The sequence below is a fragment of the Candoia aspera genome, chromosome 3 (assembly GCF_035149785.1).
Source record: "Candoia aspera isolate rCanAsp1 chromosome 3, rCanAsp1.hap2, whole genome shotgun sequence".
NCBI lineage: Eukaryota > Metazoa > Chordata > Lepidosauria > Squamata > Boidae > Candoia > Candoia aspera.
This window is the reverse complement of record NC_086155.1, coordinates 183,200,303-183,215,503: the sequence shown is the minus strand read 5'-3', so window position 1 is coordinate 183,215,503 and position 15,201 is coordinate 183,200,303. Positions and strand designations below refer to the sequence as shown.

The window sequence follows — 15,201 nt, the reverse complement described above, 5'->3', positions numbered from 1 at the left end:
TTGATTTTTTCCAGTCTGATGGCCATTCTTGTGTTTTCCAAATTTGCTGGCATATAGCATGCATTACCTTGACAGCATCATCTTGCAAGGTTTTGAACAGTTCAGCTGGGATGCCATCGTCTCCTGCTGCCTTGTTATTAGCAATGCTTCTTAAGGCCCATTCAACCTCACTCTTCAGAATGTCTGGCTCTAGCTCACTGACCACACCGTCAAAGCTATCCCCGATATTGTTATCCTTCCTATACACGTCTTCTGTATATTCTTGCCACCTTTTCTTGATCTCTTCTTCTTCTGTTAGGTCCTTGCCATCTTTGTTTTTGATCATACCCATTTTTGCCTGGAATTTACCTCCAATGTTTCTAATTTTCTGGAAGAGGTCTCTTGTCCTTCCTATTCTATTGTCTCCTTCCACTTCCACGCATTGCTTGTTTAAAAATAATTCCTTATCTCTTCTGGCTAACCTCTGGAATTTTGCATTTAATTGGGCATATCTCCCCCTATCACTGTTGCCTTTTGCTTTCCTTCTTTCTTGGGCTACTTCTAGTGTCTCAGCAGACAGCCATTTTGCCTTCTTGGTTTTCTCTTTCTTTGGGATGTATTTTGTTGCTGCCTCCTGAACAATGTTGCAAAGTTCTGTCCATAGTTTTTCCGGGACCCTATCTCCTAAGTCCAGTCCCTTAAATCGATTCTTCACCTCCACTGCATATTCCTTAGGAATATTAGTGAGCTCATATCTAGCTGATCTGTGGGTCTTCCCTAATCTCTTTAGTTTGATCCTAAATTGTGCAAGAAGAAGTTCGTGATCGGAACTACAGTCAGCTCCAGGTCTTGTTTTTACCGACTGTATAGATGCCTGCCACCTTTGGCTGCAAAGGATGTAGTCAATCTGATTTCGGTGTTGTCCATCTCGGGAAGTCCATGTATAAAGCCATCTCTTAGGTTGCTGGAAGAGAGTGTTTGTTATGCAGAGTGAGTTGTCTTGGCAAAATTCTATCAGCCTATGTCCTGCTTCGTTTTGTTCTCCCAGGCCATGCTTACCTGTAATTCCAGGTGTCGTTTGACTGCCCACCTTAGCATTCCAGTCTCCCATGATGAAAATAACATCTCTTTTAGGGGTGTCATCCAGTAGGTGCTGCAGATCCTCATAGAACTGCTCTACTTCAGCTTCTTCAGCATCTGTGGTTGGGGCGTATATATGGATCACTGTGATGTTAGATGGCTTGCCCTGAATTCGAATTGAGATCATTCTATCGTTTTTTGGATTGTATCCGAGCACTGCTTTAGCCACTTCACGATTAATTATGAAGGCTACTCCATTTGTTCTGTGGTCCTCTTGTCCACAGTAGTAGATCTGGTGGTCATTTGATGTGAAGTGGCCCATTCCAGTCCATTTCAGTTCACTGATGCCCAGAATGTCTATCTTTAATCTTGACATCTCACCAATAACCACATCCAACTTACCCTGGCTCATAGATCTTACATTTCAGGTTCCAATGGTGTGTTGATCCTTAGAACATCGGATTCGCCGTTCACCACCAGCACCGTCGGCCGCTAGCCGTCCTTTCGGCTTTGAGCTAGCTGCGTCATCACGTCTGGGGCTAGTTGAACTCATCCTCTGTTCCTCCCCAGTAGCGTTTTGACCATCTTCCGGCCTGGGGGTCTCATCTTCCGATGGTATACCGACATATCTCTGGTTGTACTGATCCATTTAGTTTTCACGGCAAGAATACTGGGGTGGGTTGCCATTACCTTCCCCAGGGATCGCATTTATTCTGACCTCTCTGTCATGACCTTCCCGTCTTGGGTGGCCCTTCAAGGTTTAGCTCATGGCATCATTGAGGTGCTCAAGCTCCAGCACGACAGGGTAACGATCCTTTGCTGAAGAATATACTAATATACTGGCAGCTAACTTGTCTATTTTTGATATTCCGTTCCGCCACAGGTAATAATAAAGCTACCCAATTGTATGCATCAATCCACAACCCAGCTAATTTTCAGATGCCCCAAATCCAGCAACCAGCCCACCCCCCACGCCCCGCTTAATTAAGTTTACTACTTAATCAGGTCAGAAGGCCATTTTGTTCATTCCACTTCAAGCATTAACCATTTAAACAGTGGTAATTTGTATGGGCTGTTGCATGTTTCAAAGTACCTCTTTCAAAGGATTTGCATAATCCTAGTATTTCAGCAGAAGGCAGCTTCCTATGGCTACAGAACGGCTTAATTATTTGCATTTAACAATACTGTTAAAGGTAACGCTACAGTGAAATCTTTTAGCTAACTGGTAAAATTATGTAAGACATCAATAAGTTGCTAGAACTTGATACATGATTATGACTTTTGGAAAAGCTCATAGGATTCTATATTTATTTAGCAGTACAGGATCAATGCTCCCATTGATCAAAATATCAATCCTGGGTGACTCAAACATTACTCAAGAATCATCATCTATAATTAAGTGTCTACATATAAATGCCCTAATTTTTGCTAATACCACGTGGCTACAAAACTCACTGATATTTATTAGAGCAGCTGGTGCGCTGAACCTTCAGAAATCAGCCTAATGAATATTAATTACCATTTCACCCTAGTGTAGCTTATTATCATAAAATAAAGCACAAAGGGTGCATGTTGTATTTTGCTGGGTGTTCCATCCCAACTCTTGAAAGAGAAAAGAAAATCCTACTCCAAGAATGTGATCAACTCAAAATGGAGAGGAAAGCATGAAGATAAAACTGATGGATTGTATAGCATGGAAGGTCTTCCATGAACAGAGACCCAGATAGGCAGGACAAAATTTGCTATCCTATCATATCCAGTCTTTCTCAATTGCATTGCTTGTTTTTGGTGTCATGTAGGGAAACACACTTTCATTTAAATTATGCACTCTAGAATAATCCCAGCACCCTTAGTTTTCCTTCTGTTAACAACAGCTTAGTGAGAGAAGACATGCTTGCCAGGTAAGTTTCCAAAGTCTATATACGGCCTCAGCAGGTAGGGCTGAGAAAGATTCCTGATGAAACCCTGGAGAGCTGTTGCCTATCAGCTTAAAATGAGGTGATATATCTGTGGCCTTCAAACATTTTTGAACTCTATTACGGGCCATGATTACTGGAAGTGATGGAACACGCACATACACGTAAGTATCAGTATTAGTGCATTTTATTTATAAGTTACAGAACATTTTAGAACTAATCTGTGTAAAAAAAAATCACATAAAAACATAAATTATGAGCCTTTTGTTTTTCTTATAATTTGTTCCATCACATCCCACTGTTCATTGGTGACCTAGGATAGAAAAGAAAACATTAGTTGAGATGCTGATTTTTCACTATCATTAAGTAATGTGTAGATATAATGGGTACGGCCCAGCCAGGGATAATGTTCTTAAATTGCACTGATCAGCAGTAGAGCCAAACATAGCCTTATATTTCCCCCAGTGCAATTAATGGGATTTAAGCTTAGTACTCGAATCAAAGTATATAATATTAACATTTTAAGAGGAAAAATACCTCTTAAAAGTAGGTGGGTGAAGGTGGGTATAGCCTAATAAGGACCGGATGTTTTTACCAGGCATGAAATGCTGATATTGTGAGGAGAAAGAGAAATATGATGGGAAGCATAACAGAATGGAGGGCAGGGCTGACCAATTACCACAACCGACAGGCGTTTTCCACCTTGCAACATTCTCTTACAAGGAGTTCCTTGTAATTACCTTACGTAATTCATTGAATTCTCCAGCCATAGACACATATTCACCACCATCCATTCTAATGACCTGCAACATTAATGCAGAGTTTTTTTCATTAAGAAACTCAAATTATCAGCTGAACTAGTTTAGTTAGGTATCACTTCTAAAGAACTTTTGTAAAGAAGAAATACCGTTCAAGTACTCGACTTCGAACCTAGCAGTTCGAAAACATGCAAATGTGAGTAGATCAATAGGTACCGCTTCGGCGGGAAGGTAACGGCGTTCCGTGTCGTCATGCTGGCCATATGACCACGGACGGGTCCTTGCGGACAACGCCGGCTCCAAGGCTTAGAAACGGAGATGAGCACCGCCCCCTAGAGTCAGACACGACTGGACTTTACGTCAAGGGAAACCTTTACCTTTACCTACTCAACTTCAGTGACACCCTGAACTGTACTAAATTTGCCCACAAAGCATTCTTTCCACTAGGCCATAGGTAGCTTTTAAAAAGTTAAGGAGTGATTGATAAAGCATTCTCATCAAGCCCACAGAGCCCCACAAAAATACTGGCATTAAATGCCTTAAAGGAATCAGGTGGCACTTGTGGGTAATTACACTTTCCTAACGGAGCAGCGGTGAGCTTCATGCACCAAGGATCAACTTACTGTTCCAGTAACCCAACTTGCATAATCACTACAGAGGTAGGCGGCAAGATTGGCAATCTCTTCCACTGTTCCCAGGCGCCCACAAGGAATTCTCTGGATAAGTTCTTTCTCAAATGCACCAGTGGGGTCCAAGCGGTTGAATGCTCCCTGAGGAAAAACAGGGGGAAAATGGTTGCTTTTAAAATTCCATTACAGCCCTTGGGTGAATGTATTATATTTACAACTAAGTTAACCTAGCAAGGAAGTTCATGGCTTGCAAAACAAGAACAGTAACATAACAGGAAAAAGTGATCTCAAGGAAGCACTGCTCCACCCTTCCCAAAGGGTTCCCATTTCTAGAAGGTCTCTCACAATTAGCAGGGAAGATGAAATGCAGTAATTTGCACTTTCCTGTAATTGCAGCTGCCCATCGGTAAAAGTATCCTTGGCAATATAATAAGTGGATTAAATCATTCTTCATTTCAGGGAGCATGGTGTTCCAAAATGTAGGGCAGCCACTGAGAAGGCTTTCCATTTTCTTCATGTGAGGAGGGAACACTCAACATACCCCCCCTTAGAGGCGGCACAAGCCAATCCAAATCTGGGTGAGAAATCAGCCCCTGGAGGGACCTGGGTGTCAAGCCACTTAGACCTTTAAAGGTAAAACCAGCACTCTGGGTTGGATCAGCAGCTTTCTGTCACACCAAGGAAGGAGAGGCTGGTTTCCACCCATGGGTTCTGGCCCTGTAGATTTAACAATCTCTTCTGTGTGACAACCCTTCAGGTATCTGAAGACAGCTATCATACTGCCCCTTAATCATGTCTTTTTTAGGCTAGCTCCTTTAATTGTTCTCCCTAAGGCTTGGTTTCTAGACTTCTCACCATCTTGGTAGCCCTCTTCTGACCACTCCAGTCTGCCACTGTCCTTTCTGTTACCCAGAATTGGACACAGTATTCCAAGTCTCCAGGGCCCAATGTAACAGCCATCCATACCCAACCCTGTGTGGGGCAATACTTCTGGTCACTGCAAGGATCTCAATTAATTTCTTAATGTCCAAAATGTACCTTTGTCTTTATAGGACCTGGCTGAATTACGTTGAATCTCATGCCATATCTACCCCATTCAGCTGCAAGAGACCTAGAAATCAGCAGAATTTAATTAAATACAGCAGCAAAACATAAGACTACTGTACTTTATGAGCAAAGACTATGGATCTGCAAGAAGTGGGTGACTTTTTATATAAACATATCTTAAAAGACTTTTAAGGTTTAAAGGAGAAGCAGGGAAACAGCTCAACATATTTCTCAAGGGAGAGAATCAAAGGCATCAAGAAGTAAAGCACTCTTAAATAGTACTCACTTGTACAGTGCTTCTACACCTGCTTTGGCAGAAGCACTCGGTACTACGAAGCCAGACCCGCTTTCTGCGTAGACTGTTGTAATGGCCAGAAATGCTGCCCCTGAAAAATTCAGGAAAACAAATGTTGGCTGTAAGTCACAACTTTGATCTGACAACTGACTGTTTCTTACGTTTCTTGTAGAAATAAGGAGAGCATTTGAATTTGTAAATCTATATGTATATGCATGTATCTGTGTATACATTCATACAGACATACACAATACAGTAATTTCCGTTTTCCGTTTTGTGGACTTTAGAAGCCTCCATTTCAAAAAAGTTTAAGAATACAGGTTTAAACCAGGAATTCATACCCACATTTCCAGCACCGTTTTGGCAAGAGAGAGAGATGGTAGATACTTAATAATTGTAATTATTGTGGAGTCCTTGGCACTCTCTGAGCTTGGCTGTTTGCTTGCAGACATTTCATTACCCAACTAGGCAACATCATCAGTGCTGGTGAGTGTGGGGTTTGCTCCCTGTTTATATACAGCAGCTTGCCCTGCCAGTGTTGGTGGGGGTGTGGTTTTGTCCTCGGTAGTTCCTTGATTAGGGTATTGTTTTCTGCTTGTTTGTCTGGTGTTAATCCCTGCTTATCTGGGTGTTAGCAGTTAGTGTCTATGTGTCTGTTGATGGCTGATTTGTCCGAGTGCCAAGCTTCCAGGAATTTCCCACTGGTTTTGGATTTAGCTTGGTCTAGGATGCTCAGTTTCCCACTTGAAACATTGGTTGAGTCTGTTGTGAAATTAAGGAGTTTTCATTGTGTCTTCTGACTGCTAGTTGGTGTTCACGGATGTACTCTGCTAGTCTTCTGCCTGTGTGTCCTACATAGTGGCTGTTACAGTCTTTATACTGCTTGTTGTAGATGACTCCTGTTTTTTCTTCTTGGGCTACTGGATCTTTGGTTTACTTAAGACGTTTTGGAGGGCTTTAGTTGGTTTGTGTGCTATGGTGATGCTGAGTGAGTGTAACAGTGTGTTGGTTGTATCTGAGATGATGCTGATGTACAGTATGGCAGTGTTACCCTTTTCATTGCTTGTGTTGGTTGTGCTGTAGTGGGCTGTGTGGTCAGGCACTTTCTGATAAAGTTATATGGGTATCCATTTTGTTGGAAGATGTATAGGTGGTCTGTTCCCTTTTTCTGGTGTTCGGGGCTGCTGCAGTGCTTTTGTGCTTATCTGAATGATGTTCTTACACAGCTGCTCTTATGGGAGGTTTGGCTATTACTTTGGTAGTGGTGCACTTGGTTCATGTGGGTGGTTTTTTGATAGACTCATGTTTCTAATTTGCCACCATTTTCCCTGCTGATGAGGATATCCAGGAAGGGTAGTGTGTTGTTTTCTTCTTCTCTTGTGAATTTTATTCCTTTTAAGATGTTGTTGATTGTTTCATGTGTTTTCTCAAGATGTTCCTTTTTTATTATGACAAAGGTGTCATCTACATACTGGATCCATACTTTTGGTCATATGTGTGGGAGCGCTACAGTTTCTAGACGCTGCATTACAGTCTCTGCTGAGTCCTGAGAGTGGTGATCCCATGGGTGTTCCTCTGATTCATTGGTTTGTTTGTCCATCAAACTGAAAGTAGGTGGTGAGGCAGAGGTTGATGAGGTCCATGATACTGGGTATTTCAACCTTAGTGTATTTGGTTAGGTCGGGTGCATTGTGTAGTACTGCTACCATGGATTCTTTCCCTAGTTCTGTGTCTGTGAATGTAAAGGGTTGAATGAAACCATCATCTCTTCTTCTATTATTAGATCTTTGATTTTCTGGAAGCACTGAAATGGGGAGTTGATAGAATATTTGCTCTCCTCAGTGAGATAGCCAAAGAACTTACCAAAAAGCTTGGACATGTTGTATGTTGGGGTCCCTGGTAACGATACAATTGGATGATGAAGTATGTTGGGCCTGTGTATTTTTGGGCATCCACTGCTTTCCATCCACCACTGTTCTTCTTTTGCGATGTGACTTTTCTCAGTTAGGTTGTTAAGGTTTCTCTTGATCAGCTTGTCTATTTCTGTATTAGATTAGTGTTTATTGGGATGTAGGTTTCTTTGTCTTCCAGTAATTCTTTGGCTTTTTTGTAAGTATTGTGATCTGTCCATGATAACAGTGGTTCAGCCTTTGTTTGCTGGGAGGATGATGATGGTTTGATCCTTCTTCAGGTTTTTGAGGGCCGCTCTGTCCTCTGCTTTGCGTTGGTTCTGATTCTGTGTTCTTCTGGTCTGTGGTATGACTGTCTGCCTTACGTTTTCTTGGGTCTCTGTGGCAAGTCCTGTGGTTTTAAACACTGCAATTGCTGTGGTTTTAAAGGCTGCAAAGAATTTTAACTGATTAGCATCATCTGTGTTATAGTTGAGGCCTGTAATAATTATTATTTGCAGTATTTGTTGTTTGATAATAAGCTACCATCTATCAGACAATTAAATGAATTACTTTATATCTTTTATTTCTTTACTTTGCAGCACAACTCCAAAGGCTGCAGTTTTGTTGACCAGCTATTAATAAAACAGAAACAGAGCATACCTTTGACCACACGTTAGTTAAGCAATAAGTATGCACACTTCATGTTGAACTTCGGTTACTGGCAATATAAAGTTAAAGAGAAAACTGTGTATTTAATTGTATGAGATATAACGGCTAAATTGCAAATAATATTTAACACAATTAATAATGATCTCAACTTTGTTAAAAAAATTAAAAATATGTGCTTTACAGATGGTACGCAGGTGCGAAATAATGTTTAAGCAGCCATATAAAAGTGATGCAGTGTTTCCTTGGTCTTGCTTGGCTTGTACAGTGCCAAGCAAGACAGTCAAGACGTTCTGTAGGAGTTAGATAATGATAAAAAGTGGCAGATTTTCAGTAAAGCTAGTATTACGAGGGTTATGTGAAAACTGCCTAACATTCCATAAACATGTCTGCATACTTTTATATCTACGTAATTGTGAGTTGGCTCTTTTCCTCTCCTCCAGAAGGTGGACAGGTAAAGAAAGCTGCCCCACCTTCCCCAAAGGGGTTGTTTTGACCAACAAAGTACGAGGCTTATTTTCACAATAACGAACTACACTGAAAACTGAAATTTCCAGACATCTGCAAGGAAATAAAGATAGACATCACTTGCATTCAGTGACAAATGGTGATGTTCATCAATCTGAGTTTACCTTTTTGGGCTTTAATCAATTCTTTCCCAATTTGCAGAGTTACAAAAGCAGTACCATTCAGAACAATATCAGTGATAGCCTTCCATGCATTTGCAGAAAGGCGTTCAGAAGGAGAAATAAAATTTCCAGCAGCATTATTTATTATAACCTGAAATAAAGAAAAACACTTTAGATCTGTGTTAAATTTGATCTTCAGCTTACTGAAGATAACTTGTTAGTATTTTCAAACGATGCAGTAAAAGTTAAGACAGAAACAAATAATCAGTTACCAATTTCTACATAAGCAGAAGTGTAGCAGTGAAAAAAGAAAGCTTAAAGTTGTCCTGTCAAGTAATACTTCTGGCTTTAAAAGCTTGTAGACAATATCTGGCTCTTTCAACATAGTCATGTGAAAAAGAAGGCACACCCAATGTAAAGCTTTTTTTTAACATATGTGGACATATCAGTATTTTATATTCATTCAAACACTATGTAAAGTTGAAGGTGATATAACTGAAAAACAACAAAACTATGAAAAGTTGACTGCAATCATTTATTCAATAAAAATTTAACAGATATTTCTCCAGCCAGCAATTTACTTAGATAATTGCCTTTCCTGTTTGTTCATCTCTGCTTACATGAGTGTACTTTTGTAAAGAAAACAACAACACCCTGACATATATATCCTATTATTATGTGTCAGATGGGTAATAAAGATGACATATTATGAAATTATGCAAACCGTTGGATATGGATCTCAAAAGATGTCCAAAATTGCTACTAAATTGTAAGTTGTAATGTGTCAAAATGAGAACAGGAAAGAAATATTAGATAATTTTAATTATATTTAATAGAAATGGAATGCAATCAAAACCAGTTTTTGTCATGGCTACATCAAGGGTTTGAAGTACAAATCCTGACATGTCACTCTAAGATGAACACCTTGATGTAACAGACCACCCCAGATCTTTACCCAAAACAATTTGCAGAAAATTCTACCAATATGGAAAGCGGTCTGGGAATACGTGAGAGAAGGAATGCCCATAGGATAAGTCAAACTTCCTTCTGGAGATACATATAGTCAAGAGAGAAAGAGCAACTTCTCCCTGAAACTTCTTGACTCGTTTTCTGATATATTAATAATTGTTCACGAGATTCTGGTTTGCGGACCTTAAATCATACTGTGTCCCATTTCATTGGATGGGGCTTTATGGGTATTATCAACTACTGTAGACGTGAGAGTTAACATTACTGTTGAAACTACATAAAAGGCAACTTGTATTGCCTGTTGCTTGACGAGTTTTTCTTATGTGACATTCTTCTTTGTTATATCATGCAGGATATTTGAGTGAGAAGGGCGGTGACTAAATTTGAAATATAAATAAATAAATAAATATAAATAAATAATTCCAGGAATAATAAATCAAGCTTTTCAATTGCTTACATCAGGATGCCCAGCCACTTCAATCAATTGAGAGACTGCACTGGTGACAGACGCTGGATCTCTCACGTCACACTGAACCGCGTGAACCTGGCAATAAAATAAAATAATTACATGCCACCAGCAGCAAAAAGAAGTTTAAACAGGAATTCAAAATATGGCCTTGCATCCTAGATTCAAAGGTTGTGCACAGATATTAACAATTTTAAATACCTTATTTCCAGTTTTAGAAGATATTTCTTCTGCTGTTTGTTTCAATACATCAAGTTTCCTGCAAGTAGTTATAAATTATACAACTGAGTTTTTATAACTTACATAACAACCTTCCTTATAAAATATTATTCTTTTGTTGACAAACTACAAAAAGATATTACATATATCGTTATATGATTTATAAAATGCACTTATGGATTCTTCATACTGTTCCTTATATAATGGTTAAAGGTAAAGGTAAAGGTTTCCCTTGACATTAAGTCCAGTCGTGTCCGACTCTAGGGGGCGGTGCTCATCTCCGTTTCAAAGCCGAAGAGCCGGCGTTTGTCCGTAGACACTTCCGTGGTCATGTGGCCGGCATGACTAAACGGAACGCCGTTACCTGCCCACCGAAGCGGTACCTATTAATCTACTCACATTTGCATGTTTTCCAACTGCTAGGTTGGCAGGAGCTGGGACTAGCAACGGGAGCTCACCCCGTCATGTGGATTCAAACCGCCAACCTTCCGATTGGCAAGCTCAGCAGCTCAGCGGTTTAACCCGCAGCGCCACCGCGTCCCTATATAATGGTTACTATGTGCTAATTCATAGCATACTGATATACCAAAGGGACTCAGAGCACAATTTTAGGTCTTTAGGAGGCTACCTCAGGTGCTTTGAGAATTTATGGATTTCTCCAGAAAATGGAGAGGCAGACATGCCCTTAGGAACTTCTCTGCACCGGTAGCAAAAGTCTGTCACTGAGGCGTCTTATCCAGCACACAACATCAGAATGCAAACAGGGGCCTATCCAGCAAGGAAGACTTTGTTTTTATCATCCAACCAGAATGAGTGGGAAGTAATGAGAACATGGAGCTGTGGTAAGTTTTATTTGTTTTTACCGGCTTGCTATAACACATTCTGCTCCCAGATTAGAGAGAGCACTTGTCATCCCTTTTCCAATGCCCGTACCACCACCTGTGATAAAGGCCACTTTCCCATGAAAAGCATCTGGTGACAACATCACTTTCTGAAGTGGTGAGAAGAAGGTGCCTTGAGGACCACCAGGCTGATGTAGTATGTTTGTTCCATGGCTGAAATGCTGAAAAAGAAGGATCATTTTAACATAGAGATACTTTTCAACAGTAGGCATCACACCAAGGCAGCTGCTACAGTCAAAAATGGTAAGTGATAATGTGTATCAGTGTTTTATGAGAGCCCACTCATTATATTAAGGCATGGTTCATTTAACTATGTTTAGTCAATAAGTCTCTGTTGGTTTATGGAACAGTATAAAATGCTTTATAAAATAGAACTGGGTTCACACAACATACTAAGCCATAACCAAACAAATAATATTTGACAAAGTAAGATTTCAGTTCATAATTGATCTAATGCACCCGACATCTATAATGTGCACCAAAATGATGTCCTTTCATTGTTTTCTGTTTGGAGGATGTTATTCTGACAACTGTGAAGTGCCCCTGAAACATCATGCTCCAGCAGAAGTTCAACATGGTCTGCAGTGGGACAGGGGTGCTCTCCAGAAGGCTCCTTTCCTGAATTGGTGATCCTTATTTACATATCCCACACATATTCCACACATTTCTGCAAGATGCTCTGCACTGTTACAACAGAATCATAATGTAGGCTTTCATTTTAAGAACCTGTTCCTATTTTAACAAGAGGCATTACTTGTAGAATGGGATGGCCTTATAGTTCCCTTTCAGATGACACAGGAAGACTGCTTCAGGACTTTAAGGTTGGCATCCAAGTAAGAATTACATGCTGTAGAGATAAAATGAAGAAAGGCATTTGCCCTGCCCTGACGTTTTTGGAGGAAGCTGAGAACAGCCCTTTGACTTAAGCTAGCTTTTTCTTCATGTTGGAAAAGTATATAAACCGTTTCAATAAATATGTCCTTAATACAATTAATAATTTATATTTCTACCAAATAATCCAGTCAGTGCCAGCCTTCAATCGTCATTGACTATTTTCCTCCTAATTTTGAAATAAGTGTTATCTTTTTTTTTATTCTGTTAGTTCCAGCTTTTGTCACACTTAGAACAGACCACCAATTCAAATCCAAATAATCTCAATGGGTCTGCTCTCATTTATGCTTTAAAGCTAGGATACACTAGATTTTGGAGAATGAGCCAAATATAAGAAGAAGCATATTGGTGACTCTTCTTCTATTCTCCACTTGGGAATGGATGAAAAGTGCACCTCAAATTCATTCCCTTCAGCACAACCTTATACATATTTACCCAGAAAAAAGCCCCATGGAATACAGTAAAATAAAACGGTTTAGTGCATTTCGAATGCATGGATTCTTATTCAATGTTTTCCTAAGAAAAGATTGGCTCCTGAAAGGCACAGGAACAAATACAATCCTAAAATTACTCTGGCAGCCATTTTGGGTTTTTTTTTCTTGCAGTACTTTTTATTACAGCTGCTTTGATCCTATGCTACAAACACTCATGCTGTAATGCCCCACTTGTGGATTCCATTTTAAACATCCACATATGAACTCATTCTTCTGTTGCTGGTAACTGGGCTTTCAGGTCCCTAATACACAACATAATCATTACCGGCAGAAAAAAATGATTACTCAGCCTGGACAACAGGTAAAATTGCCTCACTATCTGAACTAAAACCACCCTTAGTTTTGACTGAGAATGGATGGGAGAAGATTTTACTGGCTATTAAAGAATGGTCCCTATTAAAGAAACAGCCTGTGATTAAAAATAAGCATTGAATTAAATTCTATTCTGCTTACGTGTCAATTTGGAAGTAAATAAGGAACAGATAGCAAATCTTCAGTGTTTAAAGAATGCTGTGATGGGTATCCCATATAAAAAAATTGGATCAGTTTGAACAAGCTGCAATTTGAAGGCAGTGGACATGTTGGCCCAACTGTGCTCCTTTTCCTGAAACCATTAAATTGAGAAATATGGGTAAAGGTGGGATAAAACCATCGCTGATGTTATAAGGGGATGGTGGTAGGCGAATTAGAATATACATATCCTTACCATTAGGCTACAGTAGTCCATCTAAAAATTAGGCAAATCATCTACACTTTAAAAAATCACAGTTAGTTTACAGAGGAGTTTCAAGTTATTAGCAAGCTGCTTCTTTTGGTTGGGAAACAGCATTACCCACAATTTGAGCTGCCTTTATGGGCAACATTCCCAGTAAAACTTCTGCTTAGGAGGAATTTTTTTCTTGTTCTGTTAAGTGGATTCATTAACAGAACAAATGCCTTGCTATTTGGTTTATTTGAATTTTTGTAATATCTGTAGTTATTGATTATTGATTACAACTGAAATGCAACATAAGCATTTTAGATAGAGCATGAATAGAAGAATAGACAAAATAGATCATAAAGCTGTATACAAAAGGACTATATGAGAAATGGGGTCAACTGGAAAAAAGAGAAGATTCTAGGCTGCTAAGGAGATAACTCCTTAGTTAATGATCAATAAAGACAATGATTATCAGCAAGCTAAAGAATTTGCTAAAAATTACAAAGGTTTTACCTGAGGAACGATTCCCAGCCAGAGCTAATCTGGGCAACACCAGCAAAGATTTTGAACCCCCTAGTGCCCAACCAAAGCTCAAACCTTTGAAAAGCCCACCATACTCTAAGAGTTAGCTGTAGGAGTATTAACAAGAAATATTACGTAGAAAAATCTTTCATAAAATTTAGCTTTATTAAGTTTAGGTGTTGGCCTTATACGAGGATGGTTCAGTACCGCCCTCTAACGATCCCGGACAGCGGGTAACTCGATGAAGCAAACTTAATTCTGTGCACAACAAAACCCCAGCATCTGGGGGCAATCTACCCTTCCAGCGAAGTGAGGCGGGACTCCTATTATTTGTGTAGCAGACTGAGGTTACCAACTGAATGCTTTCTGGATATGTATGGATTTTATTTTGGGGGCGGGGGGCGCAGAAACGTAACTTTCATTATTCCACGTCCGGCCAGAAACGGTGTACAATTCACTGCTGCCACAGTACTGCGCTGCCGGGGTCTCTCTATTTCGGGACGCATAAGCAACGACAGCTGTGAAATCACAGCCTCCCCCAGGGAACTGAAGCGGTGCCCGAAGGGGGACGAGAGGCTTGGAGCTTCTTACCCGCAGAGTCGCCAGAAACCACCGCGGGGCGAAGGTCTGCGAGCCGCACCGACTCAACACCCTCGCAGCCATCTTCCTCTCTCCAGCGGCGCTCCGGAAAGGCCTCCTCAGTCGGGACAGCGGGGCGGGGGGGCGGGGGCGTGGCAGTGGGCGCGGCTTAGAAGGGAGCCGCACCCCCGTTTGCCCACCTCCTGCGGAGCAGAACAAGCCACGCCCCTCCCGGAAGGCAAACTCGATTCGTTCTAACAGGATTAAGTTCCTTTGAGCGATTATTATCACGTTGGGCAAAGACCCCGCCAATCGTCGCGCCCAGTTCTGAAAACTTCACGCGCAGTTCCTCATTCTCAGCACTGAGATAAGGGTCGGTTTTTGTTTCCAGCTGCCCATGAGCAGAATTGCTTCATTCATTTAATAAACTTTTCAGCTAACCACTACCAATAGTTATTATTATTATTAATTAAATGTATATGCCGCCCGACTCCCGGAGACTCTGAGCGGTTTATCATTGTTACAATATTTAAAAACAATACAAAAAACAGAATAAACTAACAAAGAA

At 40.4% G+C, this 15,201-nt stretch overlaps 1 protein-coding gene across 1 annotated transcript; it reads right to left on the bottom strand.

The window, feature by feature from the left end:
* Positions 1–3,144: 3,144 nt before the first annotated feature.
* Positions 3,145–14,753, bottom strand: DECR1 (2,4-dienoyl-CoA reductase 1). Its single transcript, XM_063299465.1, has 10 exons — positions 14,646–14,753; positions 11,409–11,608; positions 10,528–10,585; positions 10,318–10,404; positions 8,895–9,042; positions 5,696–5,795; positions 5,401–5,473; positions 4,357–4,503; positions 3,716–3,778; positions 3,145–3,288 (listed from the first exon to the last, which is right to left on the bottom strand). Exons 1-10 carry the CDS (start codon positions 14,715–14,717, stop codon positions 3,229–3,231), a joined length of 1,008 nt encoding a protein of 335 aa, XP_063155535.1. The 5' UTR covers positions 14,718–14,753; the 3' UTR covers positions 3,145–3,228.
* Between the last annotated feature and the right edge of the window lie 448 nt (positions 14,754–15,201).